At 35.2% G+C, this 16,581-nt stretch overlaps 1 protein-coding gene across 8 annotated transcripts in view; it reads right to left on the minus strand.

The window, feature by feature from the left end:
- LOC100646717 (small conductance calcium-activated potassium channel protein) overlaps window positions 1-16,581 on the minus strand; it is a 245,250-nt gene that overhangs the window by 13,923 nt on the left and 214,746 nt on the right. For all 8 annotated transcript variants that reach the window (XM_048410394.1, XM_048410393.1, XM_012313643.3 and 5 more), the window contains 5 exons: window positions 12,606-13,027; window positions 7,295-7,430; window positions 2,866-2,976; window positions 198-325; window positions 19-88 (listed from right to left, as the gene is read on the minus strand). In XM_048410394.1, coding sequence (XP_048266351.1) covers window positions 19-88; window positions 198-325; window positions 2,866-2,976; window positions 7,295-7,430; window positions 12,606-13,027 — 867 coding nt within the window. The remainder of the gene's footprint in view (window positions 1-18; window positions 89-197; window positions 326-2,865; window positions 2,977-7,294; window positions 7,431-12,605; window positions 13,028-16,581) is intronic.

Here is a 16,581-nt window from a genome sequence, read left to right on the forward strand (position 1 = left end):
TTACTTGCGTGCTGGTACCTTGGCCATATCCGTGATGGTGTTGGCATTGTCCATTAATTTTCGCTGATCCATTTTCACTTTCCTGAGTCTGAAACGTTCGATATTGTGGATGAGAAATGTTAATCGCTTCTCGTTCTAGCAGAATTGTACAATGCCAATCAAAGCCAAATTAGTCACGTGTTTGTACATCGACTTACGCGTATATAGCCAGCAGGAATTTCCGCTGATGTGTTCGAACACGTCCCGGATTGACACGCTTCACCAGCCGAGTGTGCTTGTAAATTAGCCACGTCTCGCGCAACACGTTCGCCGCGGCGTTTTTCAACTGAAAGAGAACGGATCTCGTTATTCCGCGTTTAACTAACGGATCCCTTGCCTGTTTATTTTTATTCCCCTGATGTTCGATTCTGATGGAATTACAGTCGAAATGTTGGTCGAATAAAGTACGAGATAAATAAAATAAACGAAACAAGTCAAATACGATTGGAATCGTTTTTCAAACAAATACTCTTTTCTTGAATTTTACATAAATGAAGTTATTGCATTATTTTGTCGTCGTGATGTTTGATTTTAGCGAAATCGTAGCTGCTGTATCGATAAATTTTCGAACAAATGGAGGAGGAATCGTTTACAGAAAATATATCTCTTCTTGATTTTTAAACAAATAAGAAAGTTAAATAAATAAGTTTTAATATTTGATTTTAGTGAAATTAAGGATGGAAGGTAAATAGATTTCGAAACAACACTCCTGGGCACGTTATAACTTCCTTTGCACGCCAATATACCAAATGTTTGTAGTAAGAACTAAACATGCTACAATAATCGATTTTATCGATTTAAGATAACCTCTGTCTTCTTTTTCTTTTCTTTTAATCATTTATACATTCTGCATTTATATCTCGTTCCGTCTCTAAACGAATCATGTCATCCACAGAAACCAAATCAAACTACAATTCCTCAACAAACAAACTACGTAACACCAATCACATTTCACGCGTATAATTGTATTTGTAAAAATTACAAACAGAACTTTTCAAAAAGTACGATATAATACTACTTTCTAGCAGTTTTCCTCGTTCGTGGTTAATTGGATAAAAGTTAAATATGTGAAAGTATTGATGAACCAAATTGGAACAATGTAATTTCAAATACATCCAATAATTGCCGAGAGGCGATCGAGATGATGTTTATCTTGATGGATGATAGACCTAGGACGAAATTATCTCGAAAACAATAGAAACAAGTTCTCATTTCTATCACCGATATGTGTAGATTAGGGTGTATACTTTTGAAAGAAATAGGAAGAAACGTTTCTGTCAATGAATTAACATCGAACAGCCTTGAAAGGAACACAAGATCCTTACTTCTTCAAAAATGTCTTCATTTACATGTTTCGACATTTGAAGGCCGTAAACTTAAGCCACCGCTAATTTTAACACTTACAGAATATTTTAAACATTCGATTTTCCTTCAGAAGGATACGTCACGAACTTTCCCTGACTTATGATGTAACCGCTATCGTTGTTACTCCTTGATATTTCCGTGGTTTATAGATATCACCAACTATTAATTAATTCATTGGTTGTGACTAAAGTCTTCGATCGAGAGGCAGAAACGAGACGGCTGCCGTTCATATGCCGCTTGTCGGCTGCGACGAGACTGAATACTTCATAAGTAGCTTGAAATATACTCTGATTCGTTAATTGGCTTATCAAGGGCCTTGAAGTTCCCTTGAGACTCGAAAATATCGAAGGTTCATCGATTGAAATCGCGAAGATGGAACGAAACGTCCTCGATCTTCGGAGAGAAATGAATCGATTTTTCAGGTTACTATCGAGAGAGGTCTGGTTTCTAGCTTGCCATTTTTCTTTCCCTCATTTTTCATGTCTTCCCCTTCGGTGGATGACAGAAGGTCGATGCAGTTCTTGCCTTTTAAGATGCGATTCTCTTGTTCCAGGCTGGACGATCGATAGCGACACTCGAACCATCGAGAACGGGTAGAAATGACAATGACACATTAGATGGTCTGGTTGGTTCGCATCCGGCCTGGAAACACGAGCGGCGCTTCTCTTGTTGCGAAAGATTCTCGTACGTCAACATTGGCATACATATCATGCAGATATCGAAACTCTGATGTGCGAGTTTGCTCGAGTTTAGTGGTTTTTGGATCGTAAAGTAGAAATTGAATGTTTAAAGAAGGGTATCTAACTGACGTGTATTTTTGAGAAATGTTTACGATTGAAGGAATTGGCGGAGAAGAGCATTTTTCGTTAAAAGTATCGTTTTTTCTAAAAACTAGATAAGTATGTGATCATAAGTTATGTGGAGGATATCGTTGTGAAATATACACGGATTAATAAACAACGACATTTGAAAACACTAAAAACAAGTTCATAAAGTAGAGTTCGATGTATCATACAAGCGTTAAATATGAACATAATTGGGGAAGTTCTCAACGAATAGAATTTGCAGGAAATGAAAATGTCGTCGTAAACCAAAGGTTAAATGAATCTCAAAGTTTTTTACACGAAGCCTTCATCTATATTTGCCATTCTTTTATTAAAACCTTTATAGATTATTTTACATTACAATTGGCTAACGAAGAAACATAAAATATTGAAACTAAAATAGATACAAAGTATTCAAATAGTCGATTATTTTGCAAAGCGATCTCTTCACTCGTATCGTTTAGTAAAATTCAAATAAAACGAATTTTATTAAGCATTCCTCACAAACGATACAAATACTGTGGATTTTGAAAATGTGCATGAAACATGTTGTTTAATGTCACAAAAATTACCGAGATATATATATAGTTATAGACAAGAACAATCTCCGCGAGATGTACGAACAGGTGCGTCTTACCCTTTTCGTTAATTGCGTATCCATCATAAAGTTATGAACGTGCTTCTCCGCCCTGGTGAGCTCCAGCTTTCGGGAAACAACCGCCACCAGCAAGGCCGTACATCCGGCGCCCTAAAAACACCGTCAAACGTACCTGTGAAACTATTCACACTGTGTTTAATTACGAAACTAGCAATTCAGCCAGATATGAGTTAATTGAACAAAAATTCAGTCATCATCATTTTAAGAAATTGTCTGTAAATACACAACGCACTGTATGCATGCAACGTTTGTCCTATTAACGCTACAAAAGATTATATTTTTTAATACTTTAGCGCTGAAGCATTTTTACCACACGCGTGTAAATATTAAATGATTAAGTATATTAAAAATTAACAATTATAATGTGTATTATGTTTTACGTTTCTACAGCTTTTAATTTTCCATAAACTGCATAGATATTTGCAGCTTGTATGTGAGTAATCAAAACTTTGATTACAGGAAATTACAGAAGATTTGACTGATATATTTCTACACTATTTATTTAAAAATATTCAGATGCGTATCAATACTTGAACTATTTGTATTTTATATTTACATTATACATTGTCATGTATCCATTTCGATTAATTTCATTTGAATTGGTCTGCTCCATCGTTAATGCGCTAAAGTAATATCAAAATTCCTGTATTTTCGATGAAAGTTTTCGTAATTTTTCTTTTTCCGTAACATCGAAAAATATAATTTCGTCCTTTCGTTCCTTGTACAGGGGCAATTTTGCGAGGCCGCCATGTTTCCTACGTAAAAGACTTCTCTCAGGAAATTACTTCGTCTTGACGTTGTTTTCTCTGCGAAATTTTATCGAGAGAGTAAAGGACTCAAAGTAAAACGAATTTCGTAGTCTTTTCCTCGATTATTGCCCGTTTACGACTGTTTGCTAACTAACAGCAATGCGATGTAGCCGTCGATGGATTTTTATCGAATAAAAACTTTCCAAACTGATTGATTCTTCGGCCAAAGGAACTTTCTCAGGATAGAAACTCTACTTTTCTGTAAGTGGATAAAATTTCATGGTTCATCGGTTGTCGCGTGTTTCACGTTTGAAGTTACCCTATACAGAGGGTTCTGGGCAAAACCATGGCACAATTGACAAGGGGATTTTACGTGAAAAGCTAAGTCGAAAATACAGAATCAAACGTTTTCACATGACGCTTTGTTTTCGAGAAAGTCGACATTGAAAATTTGTTCGATACTGTATGCGAAAGTACGTAAAAAATAAAAAATGAAACTTTTTCATTTAAAGCCCTGTTAAAAAAAAAAAAAAAAAAAATAAGATTTAAACATGTTTAGTGATGAACTGGTGCACGTATATTTCGTAAATTTCCAAATTTAATTTTATTTTACATTTTCACTTTACTTTCACATACATGTTAATTATTCATATCTGTCCACTTTGGAATGAAGCAAGTTCCATAATATGTATCTATTCGATAAATTTTGAAACTCGATTTTCTCGAAAACGTAGCATCACACGAAAAGATTTCATTTTATATTTTCAGATTTATTCGTTTATATAAAATCATTCGAAAGTTTTTAGACTTCTGTGTGTTGATAAAAGTTCTTGTCCCCTCGTTGATAAAGTTACCACGTGACTAATAAGGAATTCTGATCACGAACACATGGTATTTTGTCCCGATTAAAGGTGTAATCTTCTCCTTTCTGTGTCGGTGGAATTATATTCACTTGCGGTAGCAATATCCCTTATTTGATTCCATTATACGTGTAATCTGTTTTTCTGGACACAAGAGGGACGCGAACATGGTATGAATCTATTTCGCTGCTAGAATTCGGACCACGAATTAGCGATATCACAATGTGGAGGATAATTCTTTTAAAATTTAGTAGCTGATTCTTCTCGAGTGTCGTGTTATGAATTTTTTATTTAAGCGGAAACCTTTACCGAAGATCGTAAACAACATTCTTTGAAGAACTAATGTTTCAAGTATGTCGTAAGTAGGGGCAATTTTTATATTAGATTAAACTTTTTTAATTTAGTTCGCTGTTATTCGAGTTACAAATGTTTGTGGAGACTTATATTATAAGGAAATGGAATCTAAATAGAGATTTGTTTCAGTCATTAAACATTATAATGACTATCAAACTTTGAATATTTCACTTAAATGTATAAACATCCGCAATCTAATAATTATTACTCGAAATAAAGATTTGAAAGTCCTTTTGTATTCAAAGTGGTTCGACATGCTGCATTTTTGAATCCTATATTATAAAAAAAAGGAAAAAAAGATGAAAATAAAATTTGGTGTAATATAATTGGTTGAATTTACGAATGAGCACTTCCCCATTTATACGCTCGCCACTGTACAAAAAGGATGTCCTCGTTCGAAAATAGAAGTTTGTTCATTTGTGATTAAAATTTCACTTGCTCGTGAGAAAAAATTTTAATAAATCATAGATTTTTACTTTGCCCTAAATACTAGGAATTAACACCTGTTACGAGTACATTGCAACAATTTAGCAATACATAAAAAAAGAATTATATAGTATATTAAAAAGTAAAATGTTAAAATATAAAGTGAAATCAAGCTATTTATTATTCTAACAATGAGGAGTAACTGCTTCCTATAAATTTATCTAAATCATAAAATTATCTTCGAGCTCGATTAGTTTAAGGGAAGGCTAAGGTTAATTCGTACAAAAATAAGGCATGTTTTTGTGAATTATTTGTGACGACACAGTTAAAATCTCTTTATTAAAACCAATAGTACATTAAAGTATGACATTCGAAGAATATTGTATAAAATTTTCACGGAGAAATATTAAAAAATACGCCAATGGCGATAATTATTCGGACGTGTCTCGGAAAAAAGTAGAATTGCTCATAACTTGGTGCTGGATCATCTGAAATCAAAAAATCAAAGTTCATTCGTTAGGTAACAGTTTTCCCCAGGTAACGCTGGGAGGGTTTTTCGAAATTTCAATTTTTCACTTTCTTGGAACACTTTGAAGGGAAAATTAGCCGATTTTGTGAAAATTTGGAACACTTTCAAGGGAAAATTAGCTGGTTTTGCGAAAACTTGCGGCTAATTTTCCCTTCAAAGTGTTACAAAAAAGTGAAAAATTGAAATTTCGAAAAACCCTCCCAGCGTTACTTGGGGAAAACTGTTACCTAACGAATGAACTTTGATTTTTTGATTTCAGATGATCCAGCACCAGGTTATGAGCAATTCTACTTTTTTCCGAGACACGTCCGAATAATTACCGCCATTGCCGTATTTTTTAATATTTCTCCGTGAAAATTTTATACAATATTCTTCGAATGTCATACTTTAATGTACTATTGGTTTTAATAAAGAGATTTTAACTGTGTCGTCACAAATAATTCACAAAAACATGCCTTATTTTTTGTACGAATTAACCTTAGCCTCCCCTTAAGAGGATCATCCGATATACAATCAAATGAGAATCAAGGCGATAAACGTGAATATTACTGGACCATCCAGAATTTGAACACGTTTGTTAAGTGAAAAGGGAGAATTGGCCATGACTATTAAATTGGTTAACGATTCACAGCCACGAATGATCCCAAATTCGTGAATTAGCATCAGTCACAGTGAGCAGTGACAATAAGGAACCAGGCGCATTCCCAATGGAGAGATTGGAACACGCTGTCGCGTTTATCGTCACAAAGTGTCGCTTCGAATGCATCGTAACTGCACTTGGCGCGATGCTGCGATCGATAGCACTTGCTTTCCCTTTATACTGTCGAAACATGCTGAAATTTCTATCAAATATTTTTGATGAGAACCGGTACAGATTTCATCGGCAACTTCTTGTTATAATTGTACGAACGAGATTTGAATCTACGTTTCACGAATTGCCAACGATTAAAACATAAATTTATAGGAATCAAAATGAGAAATGTGCAATGCAAAGAGAGAAGCAAGCAAATATACTATCGTAAATTTATAAAATTCCTATGAAATATAACGAATCGTTCATTTTGATTGTCTTAGTAATTTTAATATTAAATATACGTAATAAATGTATTTGATGCATTTTGAAATGCGAAAAATATTCAGACACTTGCTTATTTTTGACAAGACAAGTGTTTTAATTAAAGTATTACGGATAAAACGAACTGCATTGATTTTATTCTTTATAGTCATCATTTCTACGTATAGTACAATATAATAGAATATTATGACACGATCAATAGCATTTCTCTTTCAATGTGCCGTCCTCAAAGTAATGCGATAGATGTGTAAATCTTGCGAGAATTTCCATATTATAATACAACTATGTTTCAGTCTAATATTTACTATGAAAATCTATGAAAGATTTTAGTTAACATGCTATCCCTAGAGAAATGCGGTAGGTGCATGCAAATCTCGCGAGAATTTCTGTATTAAACTTTGGATCTTGGCCTTACCATTATTCCAGTAGAAACGGCTATACCTCGACCGCAGTACGTGTTGGGCACGATGTCACCGAAACCGACGCTCAGAAATGTGATAGCAATGAGCCACATAGCATTAAGGAGATTCGCGTGCTCCTCGTCGTGAAACCTGCCGCCGTAAAACGAAAAACATGATAAAATATTAGTCAACGTTTAAATTAGGCTCCGATAAATAATCGCATCACTCGACGATTAAATGTTTCATTAAATACTTTATTTCATTCGCAATTGCGGCGAGATTTCGTTAAGAGATAACTGCAGACTACTCATTCTGATTTCAATGCGAAAAAATCGTTTAAAATTATATCGTATAGGTTGGAATTTTTCTTTTCGTTAACACGTTTATTGCCATTGACCATTGCCATTGGCCACCGGCGCTAGTGTAGTTATTTAACAATAAAATTTCTGCTTAATACAAATTGCTTAATACAAAGACACTTCCGATGGAATAATACATTTTTCCAGTGCAAATTTAATAGCAAAGAATGTATTAATAAATTGGTATCTTAAAAGTATTGTATAAAATTGTTTAAAGATATTTGAAGTTTTAGCTAATCTGAGATAGCTAAGAATATAATATAGGAAGAGGAAACGTTATGGAAAATCGTCGTTTATTAAAGTCTTAAGAGTCAGTAAAACAAGTCTGACCACGCATGGTCTTACTCTACTTTCACTTACGCTACTACCGTTCTCCTAGTCGCATGATGTGTTACATTTTATTGTACATTTTCTTTCTATATTTTAACTATATTGCATAAAAAATATTGTTTCTTTATATGTAATAATTACAAATATTCATTAGGTATAACAAGTAATTATTGTTAGACAGCGGATGTTACACATTTATAGAAAATTTACATGTACCGAAATAAACAAATAAGTATGTTTTTATAAAACTTTCATAAAAATATGAAGTTATATAAATATCTATAGTCGAGAGACCATAGTTCAACGCAGAAACTATTTGTGTCGCAAAGACAATACTGACAACATTCAAACAAGTCTGACGCTAAAATTATTCTTTAAAGCTGTTCAAGGAAAAGTTCGTACTTTTCTTTACCTTTCTTCCCCTATATATTATATTTCCACTATACTTTCATGAGCCTGTGTGATATGAACGTATATCGGCAAGAACTTTTCCAATGCTATGTATCCCTCTCTACTCTTACTTTCTTTTCATGACGTTCTTCCTCATACTTCTGAAAACTACGCGAAATATTAACATAGCACATCCTTACAATACCACCATTATTCCGCGACCCTTCTAACCAGTTAATTGCCGAAGCTCGATTTTCGAAACCGTTAAACCGCATCTAGGCGATGCATACGCTCGTGATTTGCATGACAAGAGGCTGAATTAAAAAACGAATTACAAATGCATTTACTCGAGTTAAATTGCTGCTCGAGAACAAAAAGCCCCGAAAGATTAACGGCGCCTGTTATGATAATACCGCCGCTTTCAATCTCGTTTGTTAAAATGCGTACACGAGCAAACGAGGTCTTTTCTTCGACCGGTCGAATCCACGAAATTCATTATCGGAAATCGTTAACCGGGGTGGGACATGAGAATAACACGCGCCTCGACTAATCCTGCTCGTTAAACCGAACTCTTCTAATGGGACAGTTAGTGTTACAGCAGATTCCTTTTAGGGCGAGATCTCTTTTGCTGCTTGTCCGGAGCACGATCCCTGTACTCGAGAGATCGAAGCAGATTCATCGACTCGATATTTGGTACTTTGGTTCTGATGTCGCTAGACCTACAATCCCACGGTTTGTTTTAGTTTCCAATCGCGTTTTAGTTTCCATTCTTCGATTTTATCCTTATATTTTCATCGATTTATATTTTTTCGACATTTTGTTTATTGGAAATTGGATTGAATATTCCGTGTAAAAATACTTTTTATACTCATGTATGTAAAGCAAAAAAGAAAAAGGCAAATCGTACTGTTGTGTTTAAACAAAAGATACAGTAGATACAAATGTCAAAAGATAAAAACGATATAAACGTAACGTGTCTTTCTTAAAAGTCATATTATACTTTTTATATTAGCATTACCGTTTTGTAATATGCATCCAAATATATTACAGCTTTGCAACTCTCCTCCAACTAATTTGTCAAATTATTAATTTTCTTTTCAAGAATTTTCAAATTATACTAATGCCAACGTTCCCTTATCTGCGACGTTTCCAATTTATTCGACGTAACATGTTTAAACGCCATTAAGAGTGATTCCACCCGTCTCGCTTTATCAATTGAAGCACTTTTTTTAATTAGCTGTCGGTATTAAGGGACGTAATTGGGTTACGCGGGGAGGTGTTTTCGCCAAAAGTACGGTTCCCTCTCGAAATAATTGAAACGATAGAACGAAGATGGCGGAACGAGATGTGGGATTTTCGAAATCGAGCGTAGTACGTTGTATGCCTCAATAGGAGACAGATGGAGGAAGAAAACGTAATTGAGTGGTTGCTTTCGTAAGACTTCTTGCACTATTACGACTGCATGATCTACCTATTTGATAGAGGAAGGTAGACATAAGAATCAAAATGTTTCTGGCGAATAGTTAAAATAAATTGTCGTTCAGTTTGAAATTATTGAAATAAACTCTAAATAAAATAATGAAAAGTTCATTTTCCAATTTATTTTGAATATTAGAATAAAATATTAGGTTAATGAAAAATGATTATATGAAATTCATTAAACCGAACGAATGATAAAATTGGATTAAATAGAACATCAAATCTCATTCGTTAAATATGTCGAATCTTATTACCATGTTTTATAATAATCTGCAAGAAAATATCATTGTTGGACATAAAGATCAATCGTAAAAGTGTGACAACAGAGGCGTGTAATTCAGCAGTAAAAAAAAATGCGGCTAATCTTAAAAGTTTGAAAAGTGTCAAGCTATTGGCCGTAACATTTCTCATCGTTAAAAGCATCGAAAAGCGTTAAGGGTACTAGATAAGACAGGCTGAGACCATAAAACGGGAAAGGAAACACACCATCTAGCAGATTACCTGCCGAAAGAAGATGATAATGTCTACTGCTTTAAAACGAAAATCTGCCATCGATATTGGCAACTGAACATCAGTGGTAGAGAATACTGACAGTTTATTAAGAAAGTAATATACTTGAAAAGTCGTAAATTCTTAGATATCTGCAAAGGCTATCTTTAAAAATGAACGTTGCTTAATAAATCATCATATTACTTAAGAAAGAGAATATTACAATTTAATGTCTATCTAGTGCATCGTGTAGCTATTTCGTCGTGATATCTTATTACATCGAATTTTGTATCAACAACGATCATGATAAAATGTAAGTAAAAACTGTAACGCGACTTTATCTTTGCTTTCCATGCATGGAAATAAAAAGATACAGAGAGTTTCCATTAGAGCTCTCTTTACAAACGAGTTTTACAAACAAAAAGGTTCGTTCCTACCTTGGATAGTGTGTGTAAAATTCTAATTCCGCAGGAAACTCGGACTTTGGGAAAACGAGATGAAGGGTAATGAAGGAAAAAGTAACACGAAAAAGACAGCAATAGAAGAAAATGACATTTTGCAAGTTCTAAGCACAAGAAAAATGTATTCTCTCTTTATATGAACGACAGCTTTACGAATAGATATATCGATAGATTTCGTGATTTCTTATTAAATATGAATCTCTCAGAAGCCAAACCGATCAATTACATTTTTCGTAATTAAACCCTTAACCTACGATTTAGAATTTTGAGCCGAAAACGTAAACAAGCTCGCGCAGCCTTCGAGCCATTCGCACTACTTGTGTAGTACGTACTATGGGCTATGCCCGTAATATTTACGTTTGGTCAGATCATCTACTACGGGCTACGCCCGTAATATTTACGTTTGCCCGTAGTTGTAGGTTAAGGGATTAAGTAAGTGCTCACCATGTATCGAAGTGTTTCCCAAACAGATCCACGTTGAACGTGTTAGTAAGCACTTCACCAAACAGACAGATTTTATTTATGAATCTTATCACCTTCTACGAATTTTTTACTGCGATCTTCCCGGAACGTGTCTTTGTCGAAGCAGCGTTATAAATTCTCAGAAAATTTCATTGGCATCCGACTTGAAGAATCGAGAAGCTCTTTTCTTCGAAGGCAGGCATCGACCTCAGAAAGAGGATCGTGAATGAAATAGAAATAGAAAGAGAGAATAGCTTCGACAATACATACATGGACGAAAATTTAACTCGTCTCCCCTTCGTCCAGCACGGACACATCGAGATAAGGAAGAGAGAGAACGATAGTAGTCGGTGGATGTCTTATTTAAGGGCAGAAGACTGGAAGAGATCTATTCATCGGGAAGGGAAAGAGGAAAAAGTCGAACGAAGGTTTTATCGAGAGCAACGACGGGAAAGGAAAAAGAGAAAAAATCTGAAGCTATGGCGCTTAGTCGCGCGAGAGACTGGCGAAGTCTTATATTGGCCCGCAAGATTGATCGTTTCGATGCTCTTTACGATTCCCTAAATCGGCTCCGCTATTTACAGGAGAATTTAATTATACGCGGCCCGGCAATCTCGAGCCCTGTAGTAAATCCTTCATTGTCGTTTTAACTACCGATCCCTACGTTCCAGTCTCTTCGACGTTCGAACGTTAATCGCGAGGATCTACGTGTTTGTCCTGTATGCGTTATTTAGGGTCTCACAATGTTCGTAGATTGTGTATAGATTATGAAATGTGCAATGGATCTATTTCTTAATTTACATATTTATGCACACTGGCTCACGAAAGTTGTATTTGAATACTTTCATTATATGTATATTATACGTGTTTTATAAAATATTTTGAAGTTTCAAATGGTAAAGATATAAAGGGGTATCTTTCTGGTAGCAAGGTATAAATTAAAGGACGACAAATTTGATTTGGTTTCCTTCTGTAATCTTCTATCATTACATTAGTCGATTTATATGTTCTTGTTATCGGTTAGTATTGGAGGAACGATCGAAGGAGTAAAATCACGTAGCATTGTGGAAAATATTGTATGGAATTAAAGCGATATTGGTTTCAAAAAAAAAAATAAAGGACTGTGTAGTTTACAACAAGGACGATGAGAACTCACAAATATCTGTATCTGAGAGTTATTAACTTCAAAAGAAAAGAATTCTAATTGTCGAATAGTTTGTTTTTCTTGATTGCTATAATATTGATGTTTCGCATGTAATACGTATATTTTCCTAAAGTCTGGCCAATAACATTACGTATACTTGATGTGAAATTAAACACTAATTAAAAATAAAAATAAAGTCTAATTGTTTTACCTCTCGCACTGGCGTAACGTCCACGAGGCGATGATCCATAAGGAGACCATGAAGACTAGCAACACGGTTCCCGGGCAGATGGTCATCAGGGTCTTCAGGACGAATCTGGTGTTGAAGTTAATACGATTCAAGGCCCCTATGCTGCGCGACGAGGCGTCCGTGAACAGCTTCGAGTGCAGCAGCATAACACGACAGATGAGGTAGAGTCTGAAGAACATCGGCAACGATAGGATGACATCGTATGGCACCCATGTCGAACCGATGTTACCGCCCTTGTTTGCCAGCTTGGTCGTCCACAGGAAATAATCTTCCCTTGGGATCGGATGGATCGCACAGATTAACAACTCGAGTGAAATCTGCGCGATCCTCTGCCAGGTCATCGCGATCCGCCAATCGTCCGCGCAGTTATCGATCATGAACAACTGTTGACAAAAAGAATTACCCTTTGTCATAATTGGTTATGAAGATAATGATAATTTTTCTCTATTAATTAGCGAACACGAATTAACTGATCATTCGAATTGCAAATCTGTCAGATTATTTACTTACAAATTACCTATCTATTTAGTTGCTGTAAAAAGTAAATTATATTATTTTTATATTTTAAATTAAACCCAGCTTCATCGAAATTCAGCTGTTTTTATTAATCTTGAATTTCATAACAATAAAAAACCAATACTTTTGGAATATTCAACAAAGAGTCAAGCATATATGTACATACACATACATATTTAATATTAAAATCAAATAAAAATAGAGGAGATGACAGTACAAAATTGATTGACATATATTGAATTTTTAAATTATTTCTCTCTAAAAAAAAAAAAACGTTTCCTTTCTACTACTTTCAATAACAATTATATATTTCAATGGGATTAAAAAAGAAACATGTATTTTGTAACATTTTTTAACATCTTTTAACATTTTTTTTTATTTATAACTATAAGATTCGTTGCATGATATTGTATAACCAGGATACAAATAATGTTATTTGAGACATCATTTAATCATTTACGCGTCACTGGAGCCTAGCAGGCAACTTGACGCTTTCGAATGAGATTATCATAATATGACAAGATGCACAGCCATGAAAAGCATAGTTAAGTTACATTGTATTTTCCTATATGCTGGCATGTCGTTTCTCGAGCTTTCCGTTTTTTCGTGGCCAGTCTACGGTGACGTTATACCCTGGTTTACCATCCTCATGCGACGTGATATCACCGACTTGCCGAACCGCTCGATAGGATAAATATTTAATCCTGTCGTTACTTTTCAACTCGGCTCAAAGGGGAATTTGTGGCCAGGTAAAAGGCGCTGAGAATGCAAACGATATTTCACTCTCAAGGTTAAGCGCATCGAGAAGATCGAAGGCAGACTACTACTTTAAGAGAGCGAAATATGTACAAACCGGTTTCAGTTAAAGAGATAAAAACCGATTGGATTGATTTTTCCATATCTTTTTACTCTTTCACACAGAAAATAGATTTCTCGTTTTCCAGTTAATGGTAACGCGTGTTTGATACTGGATATGGTAAAACAGGCTAAAAAGTGTAAAAATAAGCAGGAAAGTTAAAAATACAACGCGAACGGTTAGAAAACATTGAAATTCTTGGAGTAAAGACATTTTTTGTACAGAATTGTTTTTATACCTTTATGTAAAAAAATGATTTTATCTTTTTTATTCGATATTCGATATTGGAAAATAGCACGATAGAACGAAACAATTTGAGATAAAGAGAAATATTAAAAAGAGTAAAAAAGTTTACGATCAATCGAAAAATTCTGGGTACCAAGAAATTTTCTATACAGAATTCTTCTTTTATTCCTTCATACAGGAAATAGATTTCGTTTTTTTAATTTGATTGAAACATATTACAAAAGAAAATTAAAAATATAGAGAAATATTAAAGATAGCAAAAACAAAAAAAAAAAAATCGAAATTCTTAGAAGAAGGAAATTTCTTTACAAGAAATCGCGTTAAGGGAGAGATTCACTAGAATGACAAAGGTGCGAAGAAAGGTTGTGACAAAACAACCGTCGTAAAGCTTGCGAAATATTGCCGATAATGTTTGCAGTGCATCGATTCTTGTGTTTTACGAGAGATAATTCGTTCGTGGGATAACGATGGTTCGAGAAATCCTGTTCTTCGCCCGAGCAATCTTCCCAGTTGGTATCGATAAAACGAATTACGACAGTTACGAAGAGATCGTAGCGAGGTTGCACCAGGGTGATGGAGGGAGCGTTCGTATTTCAGTGCTCCTTGTCACTGGATTCCACCCTTGGCATGGCAAGTGTGTTCTGCATTTTACAGTCAATTTGTAACACGATACCGGCTTACTATCATCACAGGGAATACTTCAACTTTTAGCCATTCTGCGTTTTGTAGCACCAACAGTTGCAGTTTATTGCTCTGCTCATTGTAAAAATATAAGACGGTGTACACTGAACGAAATCATTCGTAAAAAGTTTAGTTGTAAAATATCTCCTGTTTTAATAAGAAGATGAAGTCACACGAAAGTTTATTCATAAATATGACAAAATATCAATACAATATAATGTGTATAATAATAATAAGTATTAATATAATTCTTCAATATAACATTTTATAAAACATGAAAGAACATAAGTAATCGATGTTGTTACATATAATAGCTTTTAGTTTTAATTTCATTAAACAACTAGGCTGTTTCCGCATTGTCTACATAATTCCTTCTCTCTTTCGATCTAGCCGTATCATTCTAATTACATGCTTAAAGTATTCAAGCAGACATCCTTAATATTCCAACGTTCACGATAATCAATATCGACCGGAAGAACTTGCAGCGGAATTCAAACAACGTAACAACTTCGTCGGATTTTGAACTTGAAGACACAAGATAAGAGCAAGGAAACGGAAGCCTTCTTAAAACATCACACAAGATCACAGCCTCTGTTAAAGAAGTAAAAAGAATTAATCTACAATTTTCTACAATCAATGATTCTTACTATGAAAAGGAAACACGTTATAAGTCAACCTGGAATCCCGATCAAAGGCAAGACATTAATCTCTCTGTATCAAGCATGAAGCCATTAATCCTTCTCAACTTCTCTCCAATTCCACTTAGACCTCTTCATTCGCGATGCAACGACGGCTACTAGTCATGAACTAACATCTCTGGCTTGTTGCATGCTTTTCAAGGCTATCGTCGAGGTTTTCCATTGAAAGTCTTCAGTTTACAGGACGTTTCATCGTTATCAAAAATCGATGAGAATTCTGGCAACTGTTAGTTATCGAGCATCTCAATTTCCTAATAACGAGAGGAAACTCGAGCAGTGAGGGATTCAGAAAGATAGAGAGACGAGGAAAAGGGTTGAAGAGCGAGACAGAGCGAGGCACCGGTAGCGAATCGAAAATCAATAAATTTGAACTTCGCTACGAATCATGGGACATCGCGACGCATCACGCTTCCAGAGAGATTGTCTACGTCGATCAACGTGCTGCTCGAGGATAAGCTTTTCATTTCGCCGAGCGAAGTCAGGTGATCCGAGCAAATCTGCGCATGCAAATCGTTGATAAACGGCGATCAACAGGTGCTGAAAGGTCAACGGGCCATTAGGCTCAAATCCAAGCGTTCGCCACTAGGAAATGCGGACCTCGTTCTCATTCGTTTACATGGCGCGGCGCGTACTTCGACGCTTAAAATTAGACCGCTTCTCCGCCTCCCTATTTATCCCCGGACCCTATCCCTCTCACTTCTCTTTGTAACGGGGAAACGTTTCATTGAGAACTGGTAATTCAACAGAAACGTGTGCTCGGTCCTATTACGTGACTTGCTTCTGTCAATAATAGTTTCGCGTTGCATCCTGGTAAAGCCGGTGTTGCTGATGTTTGTTTGATAGTTTGGTGCTTTGCGAACGTTGCAGGGCATCTTCGTTAAGTAAGAAACATTAATCTTTTACAGTCGTATGTCGCCACAATGGCGGCATTTAAAATTTG

Source organism: Bombus terrestris, chromosome 11 (genome assembly GCF_910591885.1).
Source record: "Bombus terrestris chromosome 11, iyBomTerr1.2, whole genome shotgun sequence".
NCBI lineage: Eukaryota > Metazoa > Arthropoda > Insecta > Hymenoptera > Apidae > Bombus > Bombus terrestris.